We start from the raw sequence: 18,673 nt of genomic DNA, 5'->3' as shown, positions 1-18,673 counted from the left end.
TTATGTCAGCGTTACTTGTTTTAATAATGTCGATATATAAACCAAGGTTGTCCGTTCAATTAGATCCAGTACGCTCGACCCGAATAGAATATCCGACCGGGGCGTCGTATGACGTTGCTTGATGTCGCGCTGGTTTTCAAGCCGGCCGCGACGTACACAGCTCTCTTGTCCGTATAAAAAAATGCCTGGAGGGGAAAATTACGGAGACACAGCGTGCGCGCCGATATCATTCCACGGCAGACATTTGCGCCGTTTTCGCGGGAAAGGATCGGGCTTTGCGCGGCATTATTCGCGCACGCATAATGGAAGGCTCGGAATGACTGCGCTCGTGCAACGCGATAATTCTATTGCCCGGGCAATTACGACGGTATATCTGCCCCTAGCCAGACGGCCGAAAAAGATATTCCGAAGCGTTACAAGGATTATTTTCGTTTAAGCCGTCGAACATCGCAGTCCGCCCGCCGGATATTAATTTTTTTTTTCACGCCTCCCCCTCCCCTCGTTTTCTCCCACCGCGCTTCGTTCCGCGAATCGCCCTGAGGGTTAATGGGAAATGACTAATGGTGAAATATAAATACGCTTTCGTCCATTTAATACGTGCTTATACGATAAAAGATCGTAAGAATATCAATTAACGATAACGACGAGTATTATTTTAATTAATTCGTTTAATTTGCGCCACCGCTATAAAGTCTTCTTCGTCGCTTTTTATTTCGTTCTGACGTATCGCAATTTGATATGTGAAACGCGTCTGTTTATGTGATTATTCTTTGTTGAAAACGGGAATCTCGGCTAATTAAAAATGTCTATTACAATTTAATGAAACAAATAACTTTTTTTCGATATATCTTATCAAATAGTGTGATGTATTTACTTATCGTTCAACTATATGCAAAGCAATTTAAGTTGGGTAAATCTAAAATTTAAATAGATTTAAAATTCAATAGGACTATCATATATATGGAGAGAAAGAGAGAGAGAGAGAGAGAGAGAGAAGAGGAGAGGAAAGCGAGAGGATAGGTATCCAATTGGAGTGTGGCGTCATTTAGCAGACGACGCGTATAATGGGGGAAACGAGCGAAACACCGGTATAAGCCACGCGCTTGCTGCCAGCAACAGCCACGCGCAGCAACGCGATAATTCTATTTGCCATGCGATTATGAGAGTATCTACCCCGAGCCAGACCTAAAGCGGCGGCGGCGGCGCCGTGCTCTCGTATTTCGCTCTCGTATTTCCTAGCCGGGATCAAAGCGGATACGTGGCCGTTCTCGCGGACAGAGGCTCCGATAATAATTATTTGTTCGATGCGTACTATATGCTCGTTATCCAAGAACTCCTTTTTCGATGCCCTCCCCCCTCCCCCACCTCTCCCATTCTCCCTTCGCCGAGCCTCCGCTTTCTTTTCCTTCACCCGGCATTAGGATCGATCGGATTGGAAATGATGATATCAAACAAGATAGATCGTGCTTTATTCGTTAATCATGTTCTTTCCGAATCTCCCTTTGAATCCTTCAGGAGTGACGAACGATGAATTACATATGCAATCTTTTTGTTAATTCCAAGGGAAACGTTTCTAATTTTCCGTATAATCGTCTTTAATTGTTTGTTTTATAATCATTGATACACCTGAGGACAAAAGCTTGATTATTTGTGAATCGGCGCGAATTTCGATGGCCGACAACGTAGCGTGTTTCTCTTTTTTGCTTGCAGATTTTGCGTGGGCGATCGGTTTTACTTGTGCGAGAACAAGATTCTCTGCGAGTACGATTACGAGGAGAGGCTAGCGTTCGCTAATATGGCGATACAGTCACCCGCCTCATTAGCATACATCAAAAGGCAACTCCCTCCTACACCGACGCCCCCGGGTCAGAACATGCATCCGGGACACAATCCGCTCCAGGCTCATCAAGGTCTGGGACAGTCGGTAGCTCAGCACAATCATGTGCCCAACGTAAGTTAACAAACTGTATGAACGAGTCTGATTGATAAAACGAGCTCAAAAAATAAATCCGCGATACAAACATAAGGGGAAAAAAAAAAAACAAAAAAAAAACGATACATTCTTATAATATCTAAATATCTTATTTTCCATTCAATTGCTAATTGCAATAATCTTAATAAATATAGTTTTAATAATCACGATATAATCGCGATAAATCGCTTCCTTATAATTTCCAATTCACTTTCTTTGATGTTAACGAATTGAGACTCGCGAAGATGTCGCGACGCGAAAGCCACGTCTCACGCCTTGCGGACCTTTTATGACTTCAGGGTCAAATGTCAGGCGGCACGCCAACGGTGAACGGGACGGCTATAGGGGTCGGCGGACCGAGGGCGCCGGGTGACATGAACAACAACGGTCTGTCTGGACCCGCCCTCGGACCGGTAAAGCCACCCCCGATGTCTATGCAGGCGCCGACCAGCTGAAACGAGGCTTCGCCGCCTTTGAAGAAGCTCAGGTGTCTCAGCGGTTATTAAAGCCGACGCGAGAGTAGTTTCTACTCGCTCGTGGAATATAATCGAGGATTCCGGACAGCGAGAGACGCGGAGGAAGCATACGTTGCATCGTTGAGAATGTTAGGATGGAAATTGTTTGGAGGGACTGAAAGAATGAGATTGTAATAGAACTGGATGTAGACAGGGGAATCAAGAAGAGAGGAAAAGTCGCGGGAGGATCGCGCGAAAGATGGAACTCGAAGTGGAAATCCGAGATTTCGTGGACAAAGTGACGGGATTGGAGATTGGAATCACTGTGATCGTGAAAAATGAACAAATTTAACGGATGATATATTAATACAGTAGAATACGCGCGCGCGATACGCGAGCTGGAGAGCTCGATACACTGTATTTACTGAGAGAAGCGCATACACAGATACATACTTGTATACACTGAATACACGAATACACGGACAACGCGAGCGTTCAAATGACGTCGTAAAATTCTCTAGATATCTTTAAGGCATCCCTTGGACTTTTGTGCCGTCTGTCGATGCATGTACGCGTCTTGTAAAATACGATACGACATCCGACACACGTAAAAATAAATTAGATGATTCGTGTAAGATATATTTCTAGCGAGAAGAGATGGGAGAGAATATGTGATTCTGCGCGAGTACGAAAATTTACGTGTGCGTGAACGGAGGCGGAGTCGCCTGTAAATATATCTGTGTCGTATCCGACTCCGCGAGTGTGTGAGAAAAGACGAAACAATTACCGTATACGCAGGTCCACCGAGATGATTCTTATCCCGCTCGTGATATCGCCGTCGTCCATCCATAAGGACGTAAAGCGCCGATTCAAAGGAGAGAACTTTTAGCGAAGAGGACGCGAGGGGTTCTGTAACACGTGCCATAATCCTGCAATCTCCCGTTTTACGATCGAAAGTGCGCAACCACGAAAGGGAGAAAAGAAGTAAGATAATAATCTTTTTACATTTCGGGAAATTGGAGGAAAAGATCGAGTAACGTAAACATTGAATATATCGTATCGAAATTTATATTAAATTTTCATCGTCGCGTAGCATTGATCCGATTAAATTATTCCTCGTGAGGCTTTCCAGTCTCGGGAAATTTCTGTTACGTCGCAAGTCATGATCAGTTCGCGACAGCTGATACCAAAGATTAATTAAAAACATTAGGTTAAGAACCCCTCGGAGAATGAGCGCCGCGGAAAGATTCAGTTTTAGACAGCCCGACGCGCGTCACGACGAATTATTTTCCGTAAGCTTCGTCCGGCAAGTTTTCGCGAAAGTGTAACGTACTTTCAGAGATCTCGGCTCACGGAAAAGCGGAGACAATTATTTTTAAATATTTTATTAATCGTACAATTAAAATAATAATTCTTTTTATAATTTCCACTATTCCATTTTAAAGATTTATTACCGATAATGAAATAGATCCAAAATAATTGATGACACTTTGCGAGACTGGGCCGAGAGTCGCGAATTCACGCCGGATCAGAGGGGCTTAGTCTCACTTAGCTTTAACGCTTTAATGCCAAAAATACAGACGGCATTTATCTATACCAAACGCCAAACGGCATAACATTCGTAATCGTATGGGAGCAGGAAGGAGATCGACGAAAACGCTCTTACCACATTGGTTGCCGCGACATTATTAACCGCGAACTCGTAATGCTATTAACTGTGAGCAATTTCCCGCGACGCCGGAAATACCGATCCGTCTCATTCCCGCGTATATCCGGGCTTTCTCTCGTTTCCGGCCGGTTGCATCAATATCGCGCGTTGGCGAAAATAACTATGGACACTGTCACTTTTCTCGTCTGGCGTTACACACACACACACACACACACACACACAATAACATTTTTTTTTATCTTATAGATATTACTATGGCTCAATCATCTATATGTTGCGAATCATTATTTCATTCTAGAGACAAAATTAATAATTACCTGATTAAAATGGTCGGCGTTGATTTTGGATTCGAACGGAGTCTATCGGTAATCACTGTCCGTTGATGCGACGTATATGCGAGAGTTGAGAGAAAGTGCTCGTAACGGGAAATTTGTTTATATCGGACAACTTGTAAAACTTATCAAACAGAGCAACGGATCGAGCGCCCGACGATTATGTCGTACCGCGTTAGTACAAAGATCCCGCGACATGACGAAGGGAGACAGGTGAAACGATAGAGGCGAGCAGTGCGAGCGAAATGAACATTATCTCCCACAGTAGGACAAAGAGAACAGGGAACGGACTCTTTCCCATTTTTTATTCATCTGTATATAAATATCACTCTTACCTAGGATTCTATTAATATATTAACGATCCTCTCTCTCCCTTTACGAAAGGGGAGGGACTCCCATTACTACCGAGAAAATATAACATTCTTATAAATACAACCTGGTGTATTCCAAGAGTGTTTCTCATTTCCAGCCAAGAGGATCCGCGTCGCGCGACTTTAAGAATACGAATATCCCACGATAGATCCTACGCGACGTTCTACGTTCGGGACGTCTATCCTCACTTCACCTTCACATCCCTCTCCGCGTTTCAATTCCTTCGCTCCTCTCCCTCATCCGAACATCCATCCCCGGTCCATCTTTCTACTATGCTAAGAAGCCGAAATCGAGGTAAGTCGAAAGTTCGTCGATCCGATCGAGGGTGCCATTCAACGCGTGCTACGGGGATGAAAAGAACAGGAGGTAGAGGAACGGGGGCGGAGGAGGATGACGGCTCGCATGGCGTCGAGCTAATACGAGAAGGGTGGAAACGCGATTTCCCTAATGCCCGCCAGCCTGCGGAGCCGAATGCTATTATACGCGGTGAAGACTTTATAATGGGACGTGGAACTCCTTAAAACTCGCGGATACGCGCCTCCAAAATCGCCGCGCGGCTCCGTTACGGTGCGCTCGCGAGACCCATAACTGGAAACTTATGCCGCTGCGATTGCGTTACGTAGGTCGTTTCGCTCGATGGATCGTTTCATTTTTAGCTGTGCGCCGAGCGTCTCGCTATAAATTGATCGCCATTATTTTCGTCATATCTCGAATGAAAAAAACTATCGCTCGATCTAATAAAATGCATTACGATTAACTGTTCGCTTAGAGTTTATTTGATCAATTTCGCTGATTGCGCGATTAAAAAGAGAAACACAGTGTAATTACATCGAGCACGTAACATTATTGATTCTTTCCAGTTGAAAATCACACACTTCTGGGTTAATAAACTTTACGCCGTATAATAAATTATGCGATGGGGTCCGAAGATAGCGCGTTAAGCTCCAGTTTAATCAATTCTTATATAAGAACAGCCCCCAGAAGTCGTTTTAATCCGTATCTCCATGCTACTTTAATCCGTATTTCACCGGCGAAGATATTATCAAAAATAATATCCTGCATCTTTAATGCGTACGGACCGGAAGGGGTTAACAATTTCAGCTCGCTTCCGGTGCGTGCTCGGGCGAATTAATTCGACGTCGCGCGAGTAGCCGCGACTCGTCATCTCGACCCTCCAACCACCACTACCACTACCATCACCACCACCACCACCACCGTCAGCGTCCGCCGCGTCCAGAGTCGCATTAATCACGTCAGCCGGGGACGGCAGTGGCTTGAGCGGGAGAGGGCCAAGGAACGAAAGGGAGAATGGAACCCCTTAAAATAATCTGGCCCGAAATGAAATCAGCCAAGGCAATTTCCAGTCCCCCCCCTCCCCCTCGTATCCGACGGCGATGTTAACAGCGGTGGCGGTTTTATCCGCCCGACCGGCGGGTCCGTCCTCTCCCCGCCGTTCCTTTCCCGTTCCCTCCTTCCACCTCATCCACCCCCGATTCCGTCGCAGTGCAACCGACAAATGACAACGCGGTGGTAACCCCCTCGCGGCGGCTCACGGAATTAAAGATCATGAGATAAGGGTGTCATCCTTCGCTATGCATTATGTGTTCGGCAAAAAGCTCGCCCCCGGGCCATCCTGCCGTTCCGCCGCCTTTGTCCCTCTACTCCCCTCTTCTTTCTCTCTGATCTCATTCCTCTTTTCGTTGCCTGTTTCTTTCTAGCGCACACATGTTTCGGAGGTAACGAGGGAGAAAGAGAGAAAGAGAGGATGGGAGATTCCAATTAATCTACTTGGTCCATTTTTTGCCTGTTCAAGGCATCTCCACTGACGTTCCTTTCATATCGACATTATATCATACTAGGAATGCCCGTCGTTTCGAGCACGATGTAGATACATACAATGAAGAGGGACATTTCGAATATCTCGCGCGCAAGTTTATAGATATTTTTCTTAAAAGCACGATTGTGAAATAGAATGTAGACACGAAAGTACATCGTTTATGAACCGTACATCCATCTCGGTCGAATGGCGAACAAAAGATTCTGGCCATAACCAGTAGTCGTACTTTAATTTTTATCTTTTGAAAACATTAAGTAATTGTAATATCGGATCGGATTAACTTTGAAAGCAAATTTATCGAATCAAAAATGCAATTTGGAAATATATTACCGAAATGACACGATAATTATGAAACTGAAAAACGTCTCAAAAATGGAGATCAGAACACCAGAAAATGCAAAATAGAAGAAGATATATAATTATAATTATAATTTGCTAGTATATCATAAAAGTTTATTCGAATTTTATTGTTTTATTGTGTAGGTTATAACCAGAAAGAGAGAGAGAGAGAGAAAGAGAGAGAGAGAGAGAGAGAGTTTCGAAGATTACGCACACATCAAGACTTCAAAGTAAGTAAATTTTAAATTAAGATAAAGTTTTTTTACGAATAAAAACAAGCTTTTCATAAAATAAAATATTTTGATCCTTCTTGTCTAGACATCAATTTTTTTTTAAATAAAGATGTCACATGATTTTAATTGAAATAAACATCCGCGGGACGAAAAGTGCGGAAATCGCTTGATATCGGTGAAAATCGAACTTCATATTTAGAAATTGCAAGCACATCTCTTGTGAAACATCCTGAAACAATCATACGGTTTAGTCGTTAGTGTGCGCCGTATATATATATACGCACAGTACCTTACGGCCCTTGATTCGAGTGACGGCTTGGTAGGGCCGCGCGTTATGTATAGGGTGTACCGAAGGAAATAACCGTCATCTATATTCGCGATAACATCGTAATTGAATGCGGTTGACGGGGATTTGCAGTGTACGGATGGCCGACCACCAGCAGCCCCGCAAACGATTTCCCTTCCACCACCACTCTTACAGTTCTTTCTTCGTCCTTCCCTCTTCGCGCCCTCGCACCCACCGCCAAGATGTTTTCTCTCTCTCTCTCTCTCTCTCTCTCTCTCTCTCTCTGTCTTCTTTCGCGCCTTACTTTTTCTTCCCTTGTTTCTCTCTGATATTTTTTTCACATTCTCGCCTCATTCCTCATTCTTGGAAATGGATTTAAAGGACGTTATAGATACGCGAGGAATTAGATTCTGCACGATTAAAGAATTTTCAAGAAAGATTTCACCCGCGTAATATACTATATTTACTTATTAAAAAAAAGAATCGGTTTATCGTAAAACTGATAGTTTCATTTCTGATATAAATTATTTTTCCATATTTCTCATTTCGCGGCCAATCTCCCATCGCGATCTCCTCTTCTGTTTTCCCGTTGTTTGCTCTTTCTACCCTACTTTCTTGATGCCGCCCTCTTCCTGTCGCTCCGCCGTTTTCCTCCCGTCCCTCGCCTTTTCCTTCGCTCACTTTTTATCTCTCGAGAGTGGAGCATTAATCATATCAAGACACGGAAAATCTACTTTCTCGATATTTAGGGTGTGTCGTGGTATTGTGTCACGTGTGTGCACACGCGTGTGTCGCACGCGGGGAGAAACTGAGAGGGTGCCGAGAGGGAAGGGTAGCGGCGAATAACGATACGAAGATGGCATATAGAGAGGAGAACATAGCGGAGTTTATGAGGGGAATTTCGGAAAAGAGATTCTGCGGGGGTTATTTGATCACCATTCTCGTTTCGAATCTATGATCTTTTTCTAACGAGTCGATAGCACGAATACATTTCACGTGTTTGGATCAATAATTTACGATATTCTAATTATGTCGCAAACTGTTACATATTTACATACATTGATAAATGCTCTGAAAATTAAAAAAAGAAAGGGAATGGTATGCTACTTTATCATCTTATCAGCAAATGAAGATATTGGAAAGACGCAAAGTTTAATATTACATTATTTATTACTATTTTTACTATAAATTATTTGAACGATTCATTTAGAATAGATTTCTTAAAGAAAATAATAGAAACCTGTTTCGAGTAATCAATAATTCAAAATTAAGAATTCATCTAGCATATAAAATTTTTCAAAAAAAGAAATAAGCAAGTATATATGTATATAAAATACAATATTTTATAATATCTTAAATAGTCGTCTTGGTCCCGAATTCAATCGACTATTGCCAATCAGTCCATATAATCCGATGGCGAGATCGAAAGGACGAACCGCGCACATATCGCCGCTAATCAACGGAAAAGAGCTCGTTTTACGATCCGGGATAGTGATCCTTGCATGCGGAATGCGCTGATGGGAAATACTTGTTATGTCGTAGCTACTGTCACGGTCGCTGATTGGCGCATGACCGTTGGAACTCGCGCTTTATTAATGGCCGTCGGTCGTCGTCCTTCTCCCTCTCGCTCCCTTATATTAGAGAGGCACGATCACCGATCTGGATCCTCTCTCGCCTTTTCGCCGGCTGTCCTTTGCGACGTCCGGCGACGCCTGCGCCGCCAAATTATTTACGGAAATCTCCCTTTTTTTTCGCGCCCTCATTTCGTCCACATCGGCGCCCGTGACGCGAGCGAGATTTTATTTTGGGTGGACATCGCAAAGATCGATCGATGCGCGAGTCAGATAACTTTGCGATTTAATGCTTGTTTTCAACTTTTTCGAAGGATGGAGAAAATAACGTAAGAGAGAGTCTAAAATCGCCCGTTTAAAACCATCGTTTGTGCCAAAAACGTGTTATTTTGCAAATATTGATCTGCAGTTTTACAAATATTGGTTCATCGAGAGTTGGAATAATATGATCACATATGATAATTATTCTAAATTGTATTGCGCATACTATAATGTAAGATAGAAATTGATAATACATCAAAAGGTTAATAAACATGTTTGTCATATATGTTTATGGTAGATCGATCATGGCCGACATAGTTATAGTTAATCCATTGGTCCGCTCGTTATATATATGTCGGCATATATGCAGACTTAGAACACAACGGGTATACGATGTAGGTAGAATAATGTGGAAATAATTGCCGCGCGCGAGAGAGGCTGATTGAACGATGTACATATTAAATCGTTGCATACTATTTCCTGATAATCAATGCAGCAACGATGCGTTTCTATGTCCGATATAATGGCATCGTTATATAACCGCGGTTACATAAATCAGTGATGAAGTTCCAACTACAAGCTCATTGCTTGTAATATTCCGTTTGCCGGATTTCCGCGCGCTCGTAGAAAATTATAATTATGCGAGCTTCGATCGTAAGCCTATAAATGTATATTGTAATTGGCCAACATTTTCATCATACTGTATTAGTGATTTTATACGGGTTCCCTCTCAAATCTATCGTAAAATATTTGCAAATAGACATTTCGCGTGATAAATCTGAATTAGCGATTTTAATTAATAAATTAGCCTTATAGGAAATTCATCACATTGATTTCTCTTGACATATAAATAAACATATTATAATAAATAAAATAATTATTAAGAAAGTCTATTGTTCTATTAGATGCCATTCGATTCATTTTCATTTTTATGATGCGATCCTGTTATTTTTAAATTCCATAATTTTATCACTTAAATAGTTATTTTAACATGTAAAAAGGGCAAAAATGTATTAAATTAAAAATATATTAAAATATTTCTGTGAACTTATTTGTAATAAACGGGTGCGGACAAAATGAACAAGATGACAGTATTAATTTTACACGAATAGAATTATACCATGTCAATCATGCGTAAGCAGGATGTTAAAGATGTTAAATTTCCTTATTCTAAAGCTCCAAAGTCTCGTTTATCGTATTACCGAGTACAATTCGCAGAGTAGGAGCTTTACCGAAGCGAGGAATAACTGTGGTAGATGCCGCGGAGGATCTCACGCGCGAGGATATGGACCAGCAGCGAGACAAGCTAAGAATATTACCTTCGGGAATACGGACTAACGATCTACCGATGCGTATTAATAGTCTCGACGGTGCTAACTGCTTCGCCACTTAAGCGTCGAAGTCTCGTAGTCGAATATTTATGCCGCCTCGTAATGGGTCTCTCCACGAAAGTTTTCGAGACCGTCGAGTTCCCTCTCTAACATTATGCATTCGATATCGTAACGCATTAATACACGTTTTTAGGCCTTAACCACTTAGAAGTTTCCTACTCTCGAATGAGATTTTTTTTGTAACGAAAGTGATGAAAGTAAAATTGAGACCATTCAGGTTTTCTTGTCTTACTTTTTACATTGAAAATTCTTCAACGTTACTTAACGAGACATCGAATATAATATTAATATCTAAACATTGATAAAATATTGAAAAATTAGAGATTCTTCTATTTTACTAGATACTAGATAATTACGTTACGGCTCGAAGATCGTTCTGACTTTTAGCCGCGGATTTTATTGTTTATAAGTGAACGGTAATTCGCGTCTTTCGTTGTCTCCCTCAACTCCGCTTATCCGCCTATCTATCCGACGTTGTTCTTCCCGCCCCACGAAGACGCGAGAGGGGAACGAGAAGACCGTTCATGGATTTTACGAGGGACTAGAGTCGAGTATCGGTGGGCAATTATCCGCGAAACAAACAGGTCCGCGAGGGAAAGTCTAACGACTGCCGGGATCTTCCTGGCGATTACCTCAAAGCAAACCGCCTAACAAGACATTGTTCCGAATAGCTTAGCCATTCCCTACCCCGGCGTCTCCGACGTGGTGGCTCTTTTCCACCCTCTTCGCCCACTCCTCCAGCTCGGTACCGAGCTCCCACGTGAAGGAGCCACCACGTTCACCCGGGGACAACCGAACCCAGCAGCAGTTAACAACCCCCGGTCTGGCGACGGTCGTTAGCAACCGACGTTGTTCCTTCCAACCAACGAATCACTACTCGCGCCACGTACCAAACTTAAATCTATGCGTATACAACGCGTCTCGTCGACGGTGATAACGAAGTATTAACGTGCCAATATAAGATATTCTCATTCTTTAATAATGCGATTTGCAATAACTCGTTTATAATTGAGATAAATTTTTTTAACTTTTTGGAAAAATTTTATTTGTGTAAATTCTATATACAATTCTGAAATAGAGAATGTGTATTATATTTCTGCTAAATTAACACCCCCGTAATTTCGTCTGTTATAGCTTCTAATTTTTCAAAATTATGATTATCTCTTTAAAAGAAAATATGGGTCTCTATTGGAGAATAAGAATGATACTGGATGCTCTGGCGAGGCATTAATACTGTTTACGAAAGCTCTCGTATTAGGCTCTCAATAGAATGGATACGCCGGAAAAGGGAGATTTCCCACAAGAGGACTCCGCTTCTTGCTTACTCCTTTAAGAAATCCCGCCGCTATGTACTCAAGTACATATATATGCGTGCGTTAGCGCCATTATCGCCGTCCGCGATAAGGTCCCTCGGGTGATAATATATTCCAGCAGGCATCTCGAGAAAAAAATAGAGATTAAGGCTCCTAAGCACGGATTTAACGCTTATTTATACTCCGCTAAGTACCGGCATTACCGCGTATTACGATCCAAATAGTCGCTCGAACTTTTTCACTGTCACCTGCTTCGAGATTTTTTCCGCATTTCTCTCCAGCCGCCACCTTTTTCACTTTTTCCTCTCTTACCATTTTATCGCGAATGTATCGTATATCGGCGCATTTCCTCAATTGCAATTTATTTACTTATTTTTTTTACGACTTATATATTTGCGAGTTAATATTCCAACTATCTTTATTCCCGCTATTATGCGAAATTATCTGTAAGGGCCGTAAAAATGTGCATAAGTATTTGAAAAACGATTTCTCAAACCTGTCGCGAGAGTAAGTTCATTACTCGAAGCTTGCAGTTACGAAAAATATAATTTTTAGAGACGTCATTCTTCCGCTTTCGAACTATAGCTGATTCGCACGGAGGCGCGTTTCTTGCAGAGTTCGTGCCATTAACGATCCTAGAATACCTCGTTTTCTCTGCCCTGTGCGAGGCGTGCGTATCCCTCTGGTGTACCTAAGGACCCTTAACGGACGATGGGCGATAAGAGCAAACGGCTTACGAGCCCGTCAGATTCGAAGCATCGCGATTCGGACGCGTCTATTCACTCGCGAGTCCTTGCCACTCGTGGATTTGCCGCTCGCATTCGCGGCTCCAGCTAGTTCGAAACATTTGATTTTGATTGCCGCGAAGCAACTCGGCAGTTACATCAGTTCTTTACGTCAGACTTCAAATCTAGTTCTGATGAAACTGCGCGTACGGCATCAGCACGTGGCTCGAGTCTTACGCTAGTACTTTGTTACCGTGTCGTTAATTTTAACGTCCGCTACGTGCCGGCGCTTTCGCCAAGCTTTTTGCGTCTCGGTGGTAAAAGAGTTAATCGCGAGAAACACCCCGTTCGCATTGTCGAGAAAATGATCGAATCTATGATAAAGTAATTGCTAGGAATTTTTAACTTTGAAAAAATTGTTATAAAAAAAGGACCATTTTTAAATAAATCTTGTACTTTGAAACGTCTCAATTTTTATATAAAATAGTTTTTTTTTTTTTTTTCAAATCATGAAATATGAAATAATATCATTATATTCCAATAATAATTGCGTGGATTGATTAGAATGGCACACGCATTGCCGGCCTCCGGTTTGCTTTATCAGTCGATGACGAGATGCGAAACACCAAGGATATTTATCGCGGCCAAGGGGACGAGACCTAAAATCGAATTGCCCGCACGTAATTATTCGGTCTCCTTAGCGTAATCGTGGCAAGATTATCGCCTATCTTGTGGCTCGATTCGTCGTCGTTAAAGGGAACGCTTTCATGTCACCCCGGGGAGCACGTTGGGGACATTATGGTTGGTAGCTCCCCGGAATTAGTAAGAGGCGAGACGATGGTGATTTGACTCGATCTATCTCGTCGCGCTCCGCGCAAGTCAATTCGCACGCTTTTTTTTTAGATTAAGATACATAGTGCGTGACATAATTTTCGTGGATGCAAATCTTATGTCATTTCAGAATGTAAATGCGCGTATACGCGAGGATCGTCGCGGATCGTTCGACGACAAAGATCGATTAGCTAACATGGGCTTCCCGATGATAGTTCAACCGATCGAAACGTTAGCCCTGGCTATGCCATGTCAGGTCCACTGAGTGAAGTAAAATGGACTCGAAGGGTTATAGTCGGCCATCCGCGGGGGCTTACGGGCCGATCGCCGCAGATGGAATCAGCGTTCTGCCTCCATTCTGTGCTGCTCATAATCAGTTTTAGATTAATTAAATTTTACGGTCGCTATCGTCGATAAACATTAAATTTAACGGGCCGGTCCTGCCAGGTTGTTACGGCTCGTTACTCGTTATACGACCTCGTACGCGCCATGGATGTTCACACGAAATAGCAATCACGATTACAGACGCTTCGGTTGCGCTTTTTAGTTTGTCACGTGGCGCAGTAACATAATGAAAAATCGATTTCGAGATTCTTATGCACTTAAAATTACGGACGATCAATTTCATTTCTTAGAAATAAAAAATTTCGGGTGTTTATTAATGTAAGTATTAAATAAAATACAAAATTTGAATTCTCTTTAAAGTGGATTAGTTTTCCGACTTTTTTTGAAACTGGATAATATCAGTAATAAAAGAATACTCTATATTTTTCCCACGAGAAATCATATATAGATCATAATTTCTACATCTCCTTTCAAGTTGCGGTGAAAATATTAATTTGTTTTACGTAAAAGAATCGAAATTGAAAATATGTCTCGTTTATTGCAATTTCAATTAACGTATGAATTTTCGGCGGCACTGAGACACCTAATATAGACGTTACTGAGTGGAATCATCCTGGTTGGCGGTTGGCGATGCGCGAGTTTCGGGCGAATTGTTATCCCGCAGCCGTGAAACGCGAATCGTCGGTCGGAGAACGGCGGCGAGTGCGGTACGGTGCGGTGCGATGCGGCGGCGGGCAGCAGGCTGGGAGCTAAATCTGGTGAAGGCGGTAATTAAATTAATTAGCTATCTCGAGGATGCAAGGATATACCGTGCCGACGGAGAAAGCGGCCGTGCTCTGCCTCTCGTTTGCTCGTTTTCTCTTTAACGGTCTTAATTATCAGGGACTCTTCACCCTACCTCTACGCGCTCTTTCCGTTTCTTCCGCGATCCGCCCTTTCTCTCTTTCTCTCTTTCTCATTCTCTGGCTCGCGCTCTTGTCTCTGTTCCACTTCCGGCTATTTATTAGGTTTTTATTTATGGAGCCTGTCGCAGTGCAGTCGTCCGATTTGGACCGGCGCACGATCGAATTTCTCCATTATCCTCGGCCTCTTTGGTCGGACAAAACTTTTGCCGGTCGGTCGGACGACCGGCGGCAGGCGGGACGATTTCCGTGAAAGAAGCAAAGCACTCCGGGTAATTAGAAGCGGAATTATATTCTGCCGCGTCCTGTTTCAGTTTATAAACAAGGACTCTTAAATGAAGTTCCCCGGGAGCTTGCCCCTTTAATGCCTCGGCCAATGCGTTCCTGTTTCGATCTTGAAACTCTAGGCTCGCTCGCTCGCGTAAGTTTCGTCGAGCCTTTAACCCTTTCTTATGGCCAGTGGCATGCTTAATAGAAACTCATTTTTCTTTAAAAAGGATACTCGGAAAGTAGGTTTCCAAGCGAATACAAATTTGGATGAGAGAAATTTATACTTGTATAAATTTTGTTAGCCGGAATCGGTAATTACATTTTTTTCTACTATAGCTATTTATGTCACCCGTTTTCGGTTGATCTAATTAGTGCCAAATCGTTAACAGCGCCGCTTAATCATTTAATCGAGCTAATGGTTCTTCCGCAGTGTTAGAAGAGCGTATTCCTGCTTCTCCCTCTATTAATTCCACCATTGAGCTAACTCAGCTTTACCTCATCCGTCTATTTCGAATCATGCGGTTACGATCGTAGAACAGGTCAGTTTCGATTTACATTTAGCGATCCTAAAAAAGATTTCACGCTCTAGAAATCTCAAAACACGTCTTCAGTTTCTATCGCTAGGATAAAGCTCATTAAAAGCTAATTCATTTTTTATTAATAAGCATTTGCTCAACTTTTCAAAATGTCTTCATTAAATCGCTACTTGTGATTTATATATTTGTCTTAAAATAAATGAATATATTCTCTAATCTTTCAATTCCTTTAAAATTTATTTTTTTATTATTGTTTCAGGATGTGAAATAATATTGCGTAGCCTGAATCATTATTTCTCTTTTTGCATTATACGCGCAAAAACCGTTGAAAAACCGCATATTGAATAAACCGTATGATCGATTTTATCAGCTACATATATGTATATCCGTGTACATATCTATCTATCTACACGACATTCTCAGAGGAACCCTATCCCGATATGGCGCGCTACTTTCACCGCACGACTGCGAAATTAGCGCCAGGTCTTCTGCGCTTGGGAGCTTTCCTCCGAAAGCTTCAACTTCCTAAGCTCGATCCAAGTTTGGTCCCTCCGTCGACGCGCGCCCCTGCTCTTCCTTTCCCTCCTTCTCTGTTCGGCTCTCTGTTTGGCTCACTTCTCGCGCGAGAGCGGAGGGATAGGAACACGCGTTTTAGTTTTTAATGATTATTGCGCCCAGGTAGGCAGGCATTACCCGCGGTCTCCCTCGCGCGCATTTGCATATCCTTCCACCCGTTAGGAATTGCCTGCCGGCTGCTTTCGCCTTCAACTTTTAAGCCTCTTTTCTCTCCTTCCTCCTTCTCTCCTTTACCCACGGGGTGTTCCGCAAAATTGCGCATTCTTGAATGCTTGAATTCTTTGACGAATTTTTGAATAAAATTTATTTTGAAAGTTCGATTAAAAATTGTTTTTGCGAATAACTCTTTGATTTTTAATAATATACATTTTGACATGTCTATCTTATTGCATTGTATCTTATAAAGTTTTGATATAATTCATTTCAAATCAATTGTTTAATAAAGATTGAGAACATTTATAGCAAAAACAAGTAAAATTGAATATCCAATTTAAACTACCAACTATTAATTTAGGACACTTATTATATCTAATTAATGATTAATATAAAATTAATAGATTATATTAATTGTTCGTGCATTTTTTGTCAGTATAAATTCAGAAAACTCTTTTGTATATCGAAGCTAAAATATTATATACGAATATACGACGAATGTTGATTATAAAATGTGATTTATAATGACGAAATTTGAAAATTTGTAATTTGACATTTTTATTGTACATTTTTCAAGTCTAATTCATCAAAATCAAAATTTTCAATGTCGAATCATTCAAAATGCTCTCTTCTCTCTTTTGTAGTATGGATGTTTGAGGAACACCCTGTATAATCTCTATCCCTATCTCTTGTCCCTTACCTGCATCCCTCGCGCCGGCCGTTCCCGAAATGTCGACGTTTTCCTACGGAACGTCGTGGGCGTCGCGACGTCTCGCTCGTGCTTTACGAACGGCAGCCGCGCGCGCCAGTGATTTCTCTCTCGCTAGTCTTCGACCAACCCTTCTGCCACCACTTTCCCATCCCTCTTTCTTCTCTTTAATGGGACTTGATTCTCGAGTGGATTAATTAACGTTTTGTGTCAGGCACTCTTTAATTAGGCTGCTTTGAAAAAAAATCAGTCAGTGACTCCTTCTTGTCGGAATTGATGCCGCGCGATTCGATGTTTATTACCCAGGAGAAGCATAATGGCAAATGCTAATTTTGCATTAATAATTTATACGACTGTAGAACCGACAGTGTTCCTTGCAGAGCGGACCGAGCCTCCCTTTTTATCTCCGTTTCTTCGCGAAATGTCACTCACATGATCCAAGTGATATAATCATCCAATGTCTGTCGGTGATGGTTTTAAACGGTTGAGATCAATCGATATAATGAAATTTTCAATTCTAAACTTATCTCTATTGCAATTCGAAGAGGGACGAGATGCGACTGTAGGAACGTATACGATTTCACCGCCACCGCATGCGAATCTATCGCATTATTTCCGCGAATGCTTTTCTCTCTCACGCGCCATTAGATGCCGTTCCTTCGCGGCGCGGTCTTCGTAGTTCACAGCGAGAGTATCGCGCGTTCCTTATCGCGAACGCGGTAGGTTCATAACCTTCTCGTATCGAGCCCGCGGTGGTTTACACGTTATTTAGCAGAGACACTCCCCTAGCGTAAATCGGGCGTCGGCGAAACTATTGACCTTGTCGTCGTACGCGAGTGCAGGAGCGCGCGACTTTGGTTCTTCCATTTCCGCCATTTCCCCTCCGTTATTTCCCACCACGATCACGTCTCGTTTGTCGATGCAAACGACGATGCAAGCGACGGTGCGAGAGGGTGCGACGCGTTTCTTAAAATCGTGCCGACGAGCATGCACGGTTAGCCACGATGTCAACGACCGTCGAGAGCTCGGATGCACGGCGACAATAGTTCGCCATTGGCGACGGATGCACCCTGTGCGTCGAGATAGTATCTGTATTTCATTAACATTATTCTCCGCATTGCTGCTCCATTCCAAGCGCCCGATTCTGCGCTATAATATCTATGAAGATGAGACACAACTTAAGATGACCGAACTAAAGGAATAAACGCGACGGCCACGCGTAGTTAACAAAGTAGAGAAAATTTTCTTGCCGCTATATTTATTACGGTAGATATGGGTAAGTAGAATAATTGGAAAAATTGAATGTTTCGTTTGATATATTTTTTTATAACTTTGAGGTAAATTTAAAAAAATATTTTCAGATCTCTCACTCGCTCAAAGCTTTTTCGTACAATAAAACTTTATCGCATTTTCTCTTTCATATTTATTATTTTTATATATTAGAGCATTTATATTTAAATTAATCCAAATCAATTTCTGCTATTTGTTATTCGATTTAATATAATTAAATTCACCAAGTATTCCTTGACATTATTATAATCGTTCGATCAGTCTAATCAAACTAAAAAAGAACGAGATGTTATTTTTGGAAGGAA

The 18,673-nt window shown here is 42.1% G+C and overlaps 1 protein-coding gene and 1 long non-coding RNA gene across 5 annotated transcripts in view; one reads left to right on the top strand and one right to left on the bottom strand.

Annotated features, from left to right (window-relative positions):
- The window catches only part of LOC138932408 (LIM domain only protein 3), a 52,543-nt gene extending 47,038 nt beyond the window's left edge, over window positions 1-5,505 (top strand). For all 4 annotated transcript variants that reach the window (XM_070294205.1, XM_070294208.1, XM_070294209.1 and 1 more), the window contains 2 exons: window positions 1,711-1,951; window positions 2,272-5,505. In XM_070294205.1, coding sequence (XP_070150306.1) covers window positions 1,711-1,951; window positions 2,272-2,427 — 397 coding nt within the window. In that variant the 3' untranslated portion in view covers window positions 2,428-5,505. The remainder of the gene's footprint in view (window positions 1-1,710; window positions 1,952-2,271) is intronic.
- The window catches only part of LOC138932393 (uncharacterized), a 200,257-nt gene that overhangs the window by 65,378 nt on the left and 116,206 nt on the right, over window positions 1-18,673 (bottom strand). The gene's annotated exons all lie outside the window — the stretch shown is intronic.

This window comes from Polyergus mexicanus, unplaced genomic scaffold (assembly GCF_030449975.1).
Source record: "Polyergus mexicanus isolate NDT 795.1 unplaced genomic scaffold, iyPolMexi1.0 SCAF_4, whole genome shotgun sequence".
Classification (NCBI taxonomy): Eukaryota; Metazoa; Arthropoda; class Insecta; order Hymenoptera; family Formicidae; genus Polyergus; species Polyergus mexicanus.
This window is presented reverse-complemented; position numbering and strand designations above follow the sequence as displayed.